The sequence below is a fragment of the Dama dama genome, chromosome 5 (assembly GCF_033118175.1).
Source record: "Dama dama isolate Ldn47 chromosome 5, ASM3311817v1, whole genome shotgun sequence".
In the NCBI taxonomy this organism is placed as follows: domain Eukaryota; kingdom Metazoa; phylum Chordata; class Mammalia; order Artiodactyla; family Cervidae; genus Dama; species Dama dama.
Window position 1 is genome coordinate 109717437 of NC_083685.1, and position 13139 is coordinate 109730575.

The following is a 13139-nucleotide window of genomic DNA, read 5'->3' on the forward strand; positions in this document are numbered from 1 at the left end:
GTGAGACTGAAGTGGCTAACACCTCTTCCAGGAGGAGAACAGAGGGTAGGAAGCCACAGAACAAGAAGCAGGAAGGAGGAGAGAGAAAAGAGAGAGTTGTGGGGGTGGCGGTGAGGAAAACAGAGCTGGAGACCACGTTCCGGTGCTGCAGAAGCCTTTGTCCTCTGTGAGTCACCGTGAAGTGCTTTTGGTTGTCATCTGCCCTGATGGAGTCACCACAGCTCTTTTCTCAAGAAAACACACCCTTAAGAGAGAATGACTGGCCTTCGTCAAGAATTTTTCTTCCACCCGCTTTCAGTGACTAGATCCTCCCCTTTTCAAAGCCCCTGTGTAGCGCACATGACATGTACGACCCCGGGTGACTTTCTGCGGAAGGAAGGCCTTCACTGCAGCACATTATAGACCCAGGCTCTGGCCCTGCTCTGGCACCTGCTAGCTGCGTCTCTCCATCTTTCCCATCCCCCTTCCTCCCTTAATGGACGAACTTCACCTACTGGTTCCTAATATTCCTTCAAGCTCAAAAACGCTATGACTTTGGATGCTTATAGGATTAGGGATTTTGGCCCTTTGGGAAGGGACGGGAGGACATACTTTTTGCTTTTAGAAATAGGCATTAAAACTGCTTCCTGTCACCCTGTTAACCAAAGCAGACAATTTCTCATTAGTTCCTTCACAGGGAGAACCGACAGTGTTTGCTGAAGTGTCAAAACCTCATGACATGTTTACCAGGCGTGAGTGAGATCTTTTTTCATGTTCTTTTCAACGTGGAAACTTCCTTTAATAAAGTAATACATGAAATTTAAAAAAAAATAGGGAGATGCTATGGTAACCACTTTGGTCTGAATAACACATCTGTTTTTGGAGAAAGAATGAAAATCAGAAAAAGAAATATGCAGAAATGTAGTCATTTTCCTCCTCCCTCCAGGAGAGAAATCTGGCCTCTATTTTGAGCCAAGTATTTGAAGATGGCCTAGTTAGAAGTATAGTCAAGCAAGTCTGTAACCGGAGAATAAGATTCAGAGAAAAGACAGTCCCTAAGGGGGTTAGGTGCTAAAAGCAAGGTCTTCTTGTCCTTTGGAAAGAACAACTAAGAAGAATTATTTTGATGACGTAAAGATGCTGATTTCTAATGAATGTGTGTCGATTTATTTCCCATTTTATAGAAAGTGATACAACATTTCTTAGAGAATTAAAAAAAGGTGATTTCATTTTTCTCCTCCTTGGGTGATTTAATTTTACTCTTACTCTTCAACAGAGGCATGTTTCTGTGTTTCTAAATGCATTTAGACAATACAATCCGTCCTGCTTCCTCAGTTCATCTCTAATGGGTGAACATGCTTTCTACGGGTAATTATCTCAAGCCTGTTAGGAAAGTAACAGGCTGACCTGATGGTATAATCTTCACCTTTACCCTCACAGTTCAAGAGGTCAGAGAAGCCAAGGCTGGTCTGGAAGCTGTGCAACCATCAGCCAGGATTAAAGGGAGTGACTCATTCTTCCTTCACATTTTACCCATTGCCATTTGCCTGGCAGCTGAATCCTTTCAGAAAATGGTGCCTTGGAGAGGAAATAGAGGAGAGAAAAGAGGGAGGGAAGATATTAGCTCCACATGTCTTATATCACTACATCCTGAATACTGCATGGTGTCATAATGTTCCTTTAGTTCCCCTTTGAAATTACTCTTTTCTATCAAAAAGGTTGATTAAGTTAAGTGATTCAGAGAGTTTTATTTTAAAAAAAAATCTCTTAAGGTTCAGGATATAAGCTAATGCTAGAAGATGAGAACAGTGCTCAGGAACCAGACTATCACACACATGGCGGGAGCTCTATAGACATTTGCATGATAAATGAATGGAGAAAAAGAGTGGATGAATCAGTAGTACTATACTAAGTAAAATACATAAATGTTGAACTAATGTAGCTGTTTTATAGATACTCACGTTAAATGACATCTTTCTAAAAAAAAAACACCCTAAATTATATGATATGGTTTATAACATACAACAAACATATAAAAATATATCATATCTATACAATCTTGAGAAAAAAGTGATCTGAAGTTATACATACTGACTTAAAGTGGTGCTCATAATTGCTGGCTTTTATACCTCGTCTTACAGACTTACAGAAAGATGGAGCTGGGAGGGACCTTCTCCATCACTTCATCACCCGTTCAGTCTATTCATTTCACAGATGAGGAAACAGAGGCCCAGAAAGGTTATGTGATTTGTCTAAACACACACAAGTTAAGAAATGACTTAACTGGAATCAGAACCTGGTCTTCTGGCCCCTAATCCAGTGCTCTTCCTACTGCATATTATCACAATTAAAAAAAAAAAAGTTCCCCCAGCTATTCAGGGCCTCGAAGTCCTGAAGTTGCTGCCTCAGCTCAAATCAAGAGCTAACTCGACTGGTTTCCTGATGCCACCACAGACAGAACATGATGGTTCAGAATATGAGAGAAATCAGTACCTACCAGATCAGCATTTCTCCTGAGTCTGGAAATGGAAGAGTGAAAACCCTCTGGTCTTAAACAAATGGAACGGATCCCTGATGCAATAAGTAAAATGGCATGGACTTGCACATACGAAACATGTGTTTTTAAACCCATGAAAATATCAAAACAACTTATTAAGTAGGGCTTTAGTTCAAGGACAGGTTTAAGGAAATTATATGAACTAAGTACCTTCTCTCATATTTTAATTCTCTTAGACCAACATGCATTGACCATAAGTGGATTGAAATTAAGTCACTTTACATTTTTTTCTTGCCCATTTCTCCCCACGTTCCTTCACCTACATCAGCTGCAGCCATTTATACAGTCAAAACATCCCCCAAATTACATTACACTCACGGCACAGAAGAATAATTCAAGCTTCCTTTTGTACTCCAGCCAGAACCTCTTTACACAAGTACAGCTCAAAAGATGTATGAGCAATATTTTAATATAATGTCATGGTGTCATGATTTGTCCACTGTGCCTAAACTCCATATGGAAGTCACTGTATGTCCTCTGACACTTCCCTCCAGGAGAGGGAAGATGGTAATGAGGAAAGAGTCTCTCTAAACTGAAATGCACCAACTTTAGTCTGACACGATTTATTCTTACAATAACTAAAAGGATACAAAAACTTCTCAGCCAATCAACATAAAATAAATAAGCATAAACACCAAACTGGGTAGCTCTGAAATATATCTCCATAATTCACATAAAATTAAAAAACTAATTAGACCAGAATTTAGAAATTATCTAGACCAGAATAAAATTTAATCAGATTAAAAAACCAGGCAGGTGTTTGATATCTGTAAAAGCTATTGAAAAGAATAAACACAAAAGAACTGAAGTAAAAAATCAATAGTAGCAACAGCTTTGGAAAAACAGACTGACAGGGTTCTAAAATATTATTGGTGTTGAGGAAGGTCTATTTTTGTGTGATAACTATTTTTGTTCAATATCACAGACTTTCAATTTATAGCAAAACCGATACATTCAATTCAGCTGCCTACTCCACAAATACAAATCTATTTTAAATATCATAGTCACATTTATGTAAACATCTGGGAGAGTTCAACAAAATATTTTTGCCATTTGGCAGTCCTAACACTTTAACGGACATAATTATTTCTTAGCCATCTCATTCTTGCTGTGTTTTTTGACAATGTGAAAACCAATGGTATAAAAATTAACTCCAGTAAGACAAGTGACTAAATCAAACCTTGTTATTTAAATCTATGCATTCTCAACCACATTCTTTTAAAACCAATTCTCAATCAAATTCAAGAAAATATAGCAATACATTTTAGAGCCTGAAAAAAGTTTGAGCATGATAAGGGAACCAACTTGTAAAATATAATTACAAAAGATTACAAAAATGCTATCTTGAACATCTTACTGGTGTAAATTGCACAAACTCTCTCATGCAACATATGTCATTCAAAATAAAGAGGAAGGAACAGCATTTCTAACACCAACTTCATTTAAGATACTGGATACCAAATACTCCTCCCTTTAGTAGTTAATATTTTTTTAGTTAAAAATATTTTATTTTATTTGCTCTAGTTATCAAAGTGAATCTCAAAGAATAAAACTTGTAAATGGAAAAATCGATTAACAGAGATTAAAGTAGGAAAGGCCTGGGTAGTAAGCATCCTATGTTATCTCATTCAAACTATCTGCTAACAACAGCAGGAAAAAGGGTTGTATTCTTACCAATGAATTTCTGAGGCATTGAGCTTTTTCGCTTTGCCACATTGCTTGCTAATCTGTCCAGAACGAGAGCTCTTTCACTTCCCATCTCTGCTTTGATGTGTCTTGCCTCCACACTTGCTGGTTTGGAAAAATGAAAAAAGAAGAGGGAAAAGAACACGATGATAAATGGAGAGAAAAAGAAATACACTGGAAGGAAAACTGTCAGAGGTCTGATGCAAACTCTGTTGTTACCTGTTATTACTGCTCAGATTCTTGCTTGGGGTACCTGCTGTGGTCAGTGAAGCCAACACCAGGGCACATTCAAATCTTGCAGTCTTATGCTGACATGGGAAAGCCCGACCCATCCCCAACCAGTACCTTCATTAGCAAGAGGAAGTATTAAATAAACAGCCTGGACGTGGTTGGTTGCAAAAAGATAGATAGATGGAGATCTTCTAACCCCCGATCAGCCTTCTTTCTGATTCTGAGTAACTGCGTGTGACACCTGCAGACTGATATAATTCTTCTTAACAACTTTGAAAAAAAAAAAAAGGATGGTGCCCCAGATTTACTGCTCTGTTTATGTTAATAGCACTTTTGAAAATAGATACACTTACCCAGACAGCAAGAAATCTACTCAGTGATTTGTGTATTGAAATTCTGAGTGGTTTTTTCTTTTTCTTTTTCTTTTTTTTCCAGCATGCTCCTTTCAGTTCCTATCTTTTAAATTCTATTTTTCTGGTCTCGGCATTGTCTGTTTCTTATGCTCTTCACATTTCAAAATTGTCTCGGTTAAAATTTCCCTGAGCAACACTTCTGTCTTGAAATTATAGAGCAATTTGTATAATGGATCTTTATAATATTTCTAATGAAAAATGTGAATAAAAACTGCCTAACAATATGGTCTGATTGTCAATCCACAAACAGACCTTCAAGTGGTATAGGTCTGTAGTTCTCAGACCTGCCTGAATATTAGAATCACCTGAGAAGCATATAAGACACACTTATGCCCAGGTCCCCTTTCAGATCAGTTAAATCAGGATCTCTGGTGTAGGGGCCTAGGCAACAGTATTTTTAAAGCTTTCCAGATGATTTTTAAGATGCAGCAAGAGTTGAGAAGCACTGAAATAATATATAAATAGTGCCGACATAGAATCAAACTGGAATAAATGTAGTATAATTTAGTCTGGTATAGCACGCAGTACCCAATAAGAGTTTACATCTGAAGTTCAAAGAGACACCAGCTGCTCTAAATACAAGGCTTTAAATTTTAACATATGATGCTAGTCCAAGGTAGGGGTCAGTAAACTTTTTCTATAAAGGGTCAGAGAGCATTTTAAACTTTGTGGGACACATAGAGTCTCTGTTCCTACTCTTTGGTTCTCCCTTACACTTTACAAATATTTAGTCCTAATGTGCACAAGTAGGTTGCTGACTGCATTTGGCCTGAGGGTCATAGTTATGCACACCCCTGCCCCAAGCAAACACGTTGTGAGGCTACAAACATTTCTCTCTGTTTTATCATAAGCATTTCCGGAGGTCCAAAGTAAATGAAGTATCCATACATTCCCAATGTCTCTAAGGAAGAAGAAACTGAAATCAGTTTATGGGACTAGAGTAAAAAGCGAGTGATGAGTGCAGAGTGGAATTTCCCACCCCCCCAAATATATAAACAGATTTAGGAATTGTCAGTACTCATTGTGCAGTTAAAAGAGTTTACTGTATGAAGAGATTCTAGGGAGATGGTGAAGGGCAGGGAAGTCTGCTATGCTGGGGTCACAAAGAGTCGGGCATGACTGAGCGACTGAACAATGACAACTATATACAGAAATACTGTTCCAAGTTTCGTGGTCTCTGGGACATTCAGAACCACAAATGGACGTGCCCAGAGAGAAGAAAACTGGTCATCTCTGCAGCAAATGAAAGACAAAGAAAGACCTCAAGGGCAAGACTGTCAAGAATAGCCAGGGTGAGAGATCAGAGCCAAATCAGAAAAAAAGAATTCAAAGTATTAAATAGTTTTCATTTTATTATTGGCACCTTTTTGGTTTTGCTTTTTAAAAACTCCTTGCCAGTCATTACACAATAAATTATAAAATTCAAGAATAAAGTTCAAGAATAAAATGAAATCTGGCTCCAAAAGTGAATAAGAGAAGAGATTGATGACAATGACCATATTTACTAGACTTTGTTTCTTATCAAAAATAATTCTGTGCTCTAAAGAAATAAATCCCAGCCTCCAGTTTAAGCTATAATAACACTGTTTGTATAAATGAAGATAAGAAGGATCCAAATAAGGGGGATGGGCAGCTTTGGGGCTAGTGGTAAAGCACTGTGACTTCAGCTGACAGATAGCTGTAAATAACAGGTACTTTAGTGACAGGACGCTGCTGTTGAGCGAAGTGGGTCAAATTCTGTCCAGCAAAAGGATAGGTTTAAATGACCAAACAGGAAACTATTATACATATTATTTCCTTTCACACAAACCACCACCAGATGTGGCACTACCCAGAGCCCCAAGAGCAGAGAGATGAAAGACAAAGGCCTGGAATTGAAGTAAGCTCCTGAGGCTGTTATAAGGAGGCTTTTCTTAGGAGTGTCGAAGAGGCAGCTCAGTTTGTGCTTTGACTTGGTTCCAGCAAGCTTGAGGAGATTAAATCTAGGTAAGGTCCTCCTCCACCCCACTCCTGCCCCCCGTATTTATTATCAGAAAGATTCATAGTAAAATAAGAATGAAAAACAGTACTTTGGGAATTTTAAGCTTTCTCCCCATCTCACCACTACTCTTTTTCAGTCACGCCTCTAACGGCCCTATTATCACCCAGAGATTTGTCAGTCCCAGGACTTCCTGCAAGCATTATGCTGTCAGTTTGGTTTTCCCGTTTGGCTCTCAGGAGTCCAAAGTCACCATCAATCACCACAAGCATCTTTCTGAGGACACATATTCTATATACTCTATATCTGGGAGGCTGCAAAGGCGGGTATACAATGACCTGAATAACGTAATTGGGGCATGTCACTAAATGGCAACCTTTAGAGATAACATCATCTTTTATCCCTGGTTACTCACCAAGCTTGTCTTGACAGTCATTTCTAGGTAAATCATACTCTGGAAATCAGTGACCAAATGCCTGACATTTAAAAAGATAAAATTCTGGAGTGTTTATGGACACGTAGATAATTCGAGGCAAACGGGGAGACTCTCCCATACTCCACAACTCTGATTTGATTGAAAGGAGTCTTCTGAAACTACTAATCTTCTTTTCTTTTGCCATTCCGAGAGGCCTGTGGGATCTTAGCTCCTCGACCAGGGACTGAACCCCCGCCCCCTGCATTAGAAGGCAGATTCTTAACCCCTGGACCACCAGGGAAGTCCCTGAAACTCCTAATCCACAGGGCTGCCATCTACCAACACCCTCCTGCAGGGCCATTCACTCAAAATATCAGCTTCATGATGCCAAGCCTCAGTGTATATGTGCACATACTCTAGAGATTAAGGTAATCTTAACTAAATTAACTGTGTTTTCCAATTGGCAAGTTAGGCAAAGGCTACAGTTTCAATTGATTATGGTATAGTCTCATTTTCTTACCCCAACCTTTCAGTCTACTGCCTTGCAGTTATTGGACAACTGCTGTACTAAATGATGCACCCTGTAAAACACAAAGAACTGCTTTGGAGTCAAGACAATCTCTTTGGGATTACAAGGAGTCTAAGCAGTAGACTGAAAAGGGAAAAAAAAAGGACTTGGCGTTTGGTCCTCTGCTTCAACTTTAAGACCCAACTGTCTATTTATACAAACAGTCTAGACTTGTTATCTTGCCACATCATGTCTCAGAATTTAAGTAGAGGGAAACCAGTTTGGCAAGATAGTAAGGGAACAAGATAATGGGTTTAAATGACGAAATAGGAAATCCGTTCCTGGGTGGTGTTTGGCAGTTTAATGTTGCAAGGGGTGGGTGTGGGGAATATGGGATGGTGGCAAGGAACAATTTGCACACTTGGTTCATCAGTGAGCATAGTAGGAGTAGGACTAATTCTGGGTCAGTTCCCCTTCATGTTACTTGCTACTTGTTACTTTGACTTGGTTCCAGCAACCTTGAGGGGATTAACAGGGGAGATAACCATTTTCATTAGCAAAATGATTTTAATGACATGTTGGAAAAATAAATAATAAAACTCATACGAAATCAAAATTATAGAATAAGTTACTGTCTTTAATCTCTGTACAGGTGTTAATAGTTCATCTGGTTTTTAGTTAACTGGTTGCATGATGTCATTTCTATTTCAAAGTGATTGTAGATTTAACTATATAATTTGTTGTGTTTTTGTTCAAAATCCTTCATTAGATCTTGAAGCGTTAAATGGAGCTCAAATAAGAGGCATTGCTTCCTGTCTCTTCTATAGTGTGGTCAGCCAGTAGCTGATGGAGAGTAGAACAAAGGGGTGATATTATGCAATAAGAATTGTCTAACAAGAGATTGCTATCAAAGACCAAGCCAGGTTCTAACAAAAAGTTGCATAAAACCGTTGCCTTTTTGAGCATGTACAATGAATACTACTTGTGAGTTAGTATTGACTTTCTAAAAAGAATAATCTGTTGGGAAAATAGACATTTAAAACATTTTCAGCTTTTTCTTTGGACTGCTATTTGGTAAAAGTACAGATTTTTTCTGAAATTCTCATGCTTGTATTATCTCAACCACAGCAATGAGGATGAAGATAAAAGGTTTTGACTTCTAGATTCATAAATAAATATAATTATTCAATTACTTTACAAATCTTGTTATTGCTAGAACTCATTGTCATACAAAAATATGTCCCACTCCAAGTATTCATAATTTGTGTGAAATGAGGCTAAATGAATCTCTATACCAGCTGTTAGTCCCTTTCTAGAATAAGGATCAAGCTAATGAGAAAATGAAATCTGTGGTTGTCTATATTCACTCTTCTTTTCATATATACTCCATTAAGACAGCAGAATTGGGAGTATCTTGATGATGTCTGGTATAGAAACTTGAGCTGAAGTAACACTATTACATGTGTCTCTGTCAGACCTTTATATTATATTAATAGATCCAGTGCTCAATCCCTTGTTGGACTGAGTTCTTTGAGGGTAGGGGCTTAACCTCCACTCATCTTTACAAATAGCTCTGACATAGAGACTGGCCCATGAGAATGCCACGAATGCTATCAGAACAAAAGAAAATGATCAGCAAAGGCAGGAGTCTTGTTGTCCAACAAGATCTTCTTTTGCAGACTGGTCTCCAGTCCAAGGTCTTTTCATTTGTCCTGCTTCCATAAGGGCCTGATTCCTGAGTGGGGCAGGTTTGTCCCAAGGCTCACAGTAGGCTGCAGTTCAACTTACAAGAAGCACTTGATGAATAGTTGGATGGCATCACCAATTCAATGGACAAGAACTTGGGAGAACTCCAGGAGATGGTGAGGGACAGAGAGGCCTGATGTGCTGCAGTCCACGGGGTCGCAAAGAGTTGAACATGACTGAGCGACTGAACAACACCACTTGATGAATAAGTGCCACATCCACAGGAGAGCATCATCCCTTTAAAAGCCAGTGATGGGATTTCCTCAATGCCACAGGGGGTGAGAATCCACCTGGCAATGCAGGGGACATAGGTTCGATCTCTGGTCGGGGAAGATTCCACATGCTGCGGAGCAACTAAAGACTGTGCACCACAACTGCTGAGCCAGCGCTCTAGACCCACAAGCCATAACTACTGAGCCCGTGAGCTGTAACTACTGAAGCCTGCGCACCCTAGAGCCTGTGCTCCACAACAAGAGAAGCCACCACAATGTGAAGCCTGTGCATTGCAATGAAGAGTAGCCCCAGCTCACTGCAACTAGAGAAAGCCCAAGTGCGGCAATGAAAACTCAGTGCAACCAAAAAAAAGAGAAAAAGGAAAAAAACCTAGAGATAAAGGAGTAAGAGGTACCACTGGTGACACTACATTGGTCAGGTTCAAAATGGAACACTATGTCCAGACCTGGACTCCCAATTCTAAGAAGGAAACAATAGAAACCATGCAGGGAGCTGTGACAATAATCAAAGGATTGGCTTGTGTTCGATCAAAGATTCTTTATATTTTGGATTTTAGGAAAAATCATGAGAACTATTTGAAATATCAAAGATAAGCATGACATGCAGTGTTTAACCATTCTTGATTAAGCTGTGACTTTATACATTTTCTAATCTGAAACCACCATAACAATATATTTGTTTTTTTTTTAAATCAAAACTTGCTGACTTAGTTAGCCTTTTATTTTTTTGCTGAGACTTTAAGTGTTTTGCATGCATTCATCAAACCAACCTATGAAATGCAAATTAACTCAACCTCTGTATTTCAGTATTTCCTGAATCACTTTATACCACTGAAGATAACAAAAAAAATTCTTTGAACACTTTTCTTTTTTAAAATTTAATTTAATTTATTTATGTTTGGCTATGTTAGCTCTTCACTGCTGCTTGGGCTTTTCTCTAGTTATGGCAAGCAGGGACTACTCCTTAGTTGTGGTGTGTGGGCTTCTCATTGCAGTGACTTCTCTTGAGCACAGGCTCTAGGATGTGCGGGCTTTTAGCGGCTGGGGCTTATGGGCTCAGTAGTTGTGGCTCCCAGGCTCTAGAGCACAGGCTCAATAGTTGTGGTGCAGGGGGTTAGTTGCTCTGAGGCATGTGGGAACTTCCCAGATCAGGGTTCGAACCCGTGTCTCCTGCATTGGCAGTCAGATTCTTTACCACTGAGCCACCAGGGAAGCCCCTCTATCGCCACTTTTCTAATTTGAAATTCCTAAAAAGGTCATGGGGGTAGGAAGTAAGGTGGTAACCTTTCTTCAAAATCACTAATTTTGAACTTATTGTTCATAGTGAGTATTTTACTCATGTTTTCCCCTACTTCCAGGACAATCAAGACATATATACATACAAAAGTGTCTATTAATTAGTATGTGTGTTATTCTACTTTTGCTAACTAAATAATATATAACCTTCAAAAACACATAACTAATAAAGTCATTTTTCCAAAAGTAGAAAAAAACTAAATGCCCATTAACTAATAAATGAATGGATAAAATGCAGTGAATCCATATAATAGAATATTATTCAGCTATAAAAAGGAATGAAGTGCTACCACACGGATGAACCCTGAAAACATTATGCTGAGTGAAAGAAGGCAGATATAAAAGGCTACACAGTTTATGATTCTATTCATGTGACAAGTTCAGAATAGGCAAATTCTTAGAGACAGAAAGTAAATTAATGGTTGATGGGGGCTGAAGAGGGGGGAACAGGAGTGACTGATAAGGGGTACAGGGTTTCTTTCAAAGTGACAAAAATGTTATGAAATTAGAGTGGTGATGGTTGTATAACTTTTTGAATACATTAAAAACCACTGAATTGTACACTTTAAAAGGGTGAATTTAATGGCATATGAATTATGTCCCAATATGTCTTTGAAAATAAAAAAATAGCTAATCATGAAAACAACAAAAGTTCTGTTGATTTTTAAGCAAGTCATTGAATTTTTGATGAGTTTCAGTATTCTCAACTCTAAAATGAAGAGGTGGGATCAGATGCTCTCTTTAATTTGTCTTGCTTTAAATATTAATGATACTACTTGGAATATAGGAGTTTCATAACTTGAGAATTTCTCACAGTAAGAGCTTTGTCTATTGTCTGAAATATGGAACTTCAAGTAACGATGCCCAGCTGACTAAGCTTAAGCATGTTGCTTAAAGATGTCAAAACCTAAGTTTTAGGTTTTTAAGAGTAAACATTTCTCTTTAGAAATAAGAAGGAAATACAACTCCTTGATAAAACTAAGCATGCCATCAGGATAAAAAGCAGAAGCAGTGCACACCAATGGAATTCATAAAATAGGCTTTATCTAAAACAAAAGTTTCCTTTCACTCAAAACGGGTACAGTTAAACTACTCAAGATTTCCACTCCATTTTTCCTGAGTTTCACATTATTTCTGTCACATTTTTGTAATCTTTCTGTTTTAGAATTTTTAAACTATTCAATTGCAACTACTACCATCAAGCACCAGATCCCATGAGGATTTATACCTACTCTAAATAAGCAACTGGTTCAAGTAACCAAATAAAAATAGCAGGCAATCCAAGCTGCAGAACCAGTGAAATGAAAGTCACTCAGTCATGTCCAGCAACGCTATGGACTATACAGTCCATGGAAATCTCCAGGCCAGAATACTGGAGTGGGTTGCCATGCCCTCCTCCAGGGGATCTTCCCAACCCAGGGATTGAACCCAGGTCTCCCACATTGCAGACAGATTCTTTACTGCCTGAACCACCAGGAAAGCCTAAGAATACTGGAGTGGGTAGCCTATCTCTTCTCCGAGGGATCTTTCTGACTCAGGAATTGAACTGGGGTCTTCTGCATTGTGGGCAGATTCTTTACCAACTGAGCTATCAGTGAGGAAGCCCAACCAGGCTGATGGTCAATTATATGGGTCAAAGGACAACTGCAGGGATGTTACACAAAAAGGTTTCAGGTCGTTTCAACTCAAGAATGAAAGCAAATAAAACCACAACTGATACACGGGAAGACATCTGGTGTTTCAACCAATTGCCACCAGGCATGTAATTCAAAACATGGAATAAAATATGAAATTCCCACAGCCAACTATAAACATCACAATAAATCACATGAGTGGACAAGTACATGATTTGGGGGCCCTGTGCAAAGAAAATCCTTGTGGTTTTAATGAACTCTGCCCTAGCCACCCCTTAAGCTGCTTCTACCCTCAATCTTTGCCATTTCAGTTAATGGCAACTGCATTCTTCATCACATTGCACATCAATCTGTTAAGAAATCCTGCTGGTTCTATCTTTATACTATATAGAGTTAGAACACTTTGCACCACCTCTACAATTGCCAAGACAATTTTCTCTTGCTTGAATTATTGCAATGGCCT

The 13139-nt window shown here is 38.7% G+C and overlaps 1 protein-coding gene across 5 annotated transcripts in view; it reads right to left on the reverse strand.

The window, feature by feature from the left end:
- IKZF3 (IKAROS family zinc finger 3) overlaps positions 1-13139 on the reverse strand; it is a 90949-nt gene that overhangs the window by 11418 nt on the left and 66392 nt on the right. For 3 of the 5 annotated variants that reach the window (XM_061143920.1, XM_061143921.1, XM_061143919.1), the window contains one exon: positions 4211-4327. In XM_061143920.1, coding sequence (XP_060999903.1) covers positions 4211-4327 — 117 coding nt within the window. Of the gene's footprint in view, positions 1-4210; positions 4328-4441; positions 4758-13139 lie in introns of those variants that run through there. The other 2 variants (XM_061143923.1, XM_061143922.1) reach the window with 2 other exon arrangements.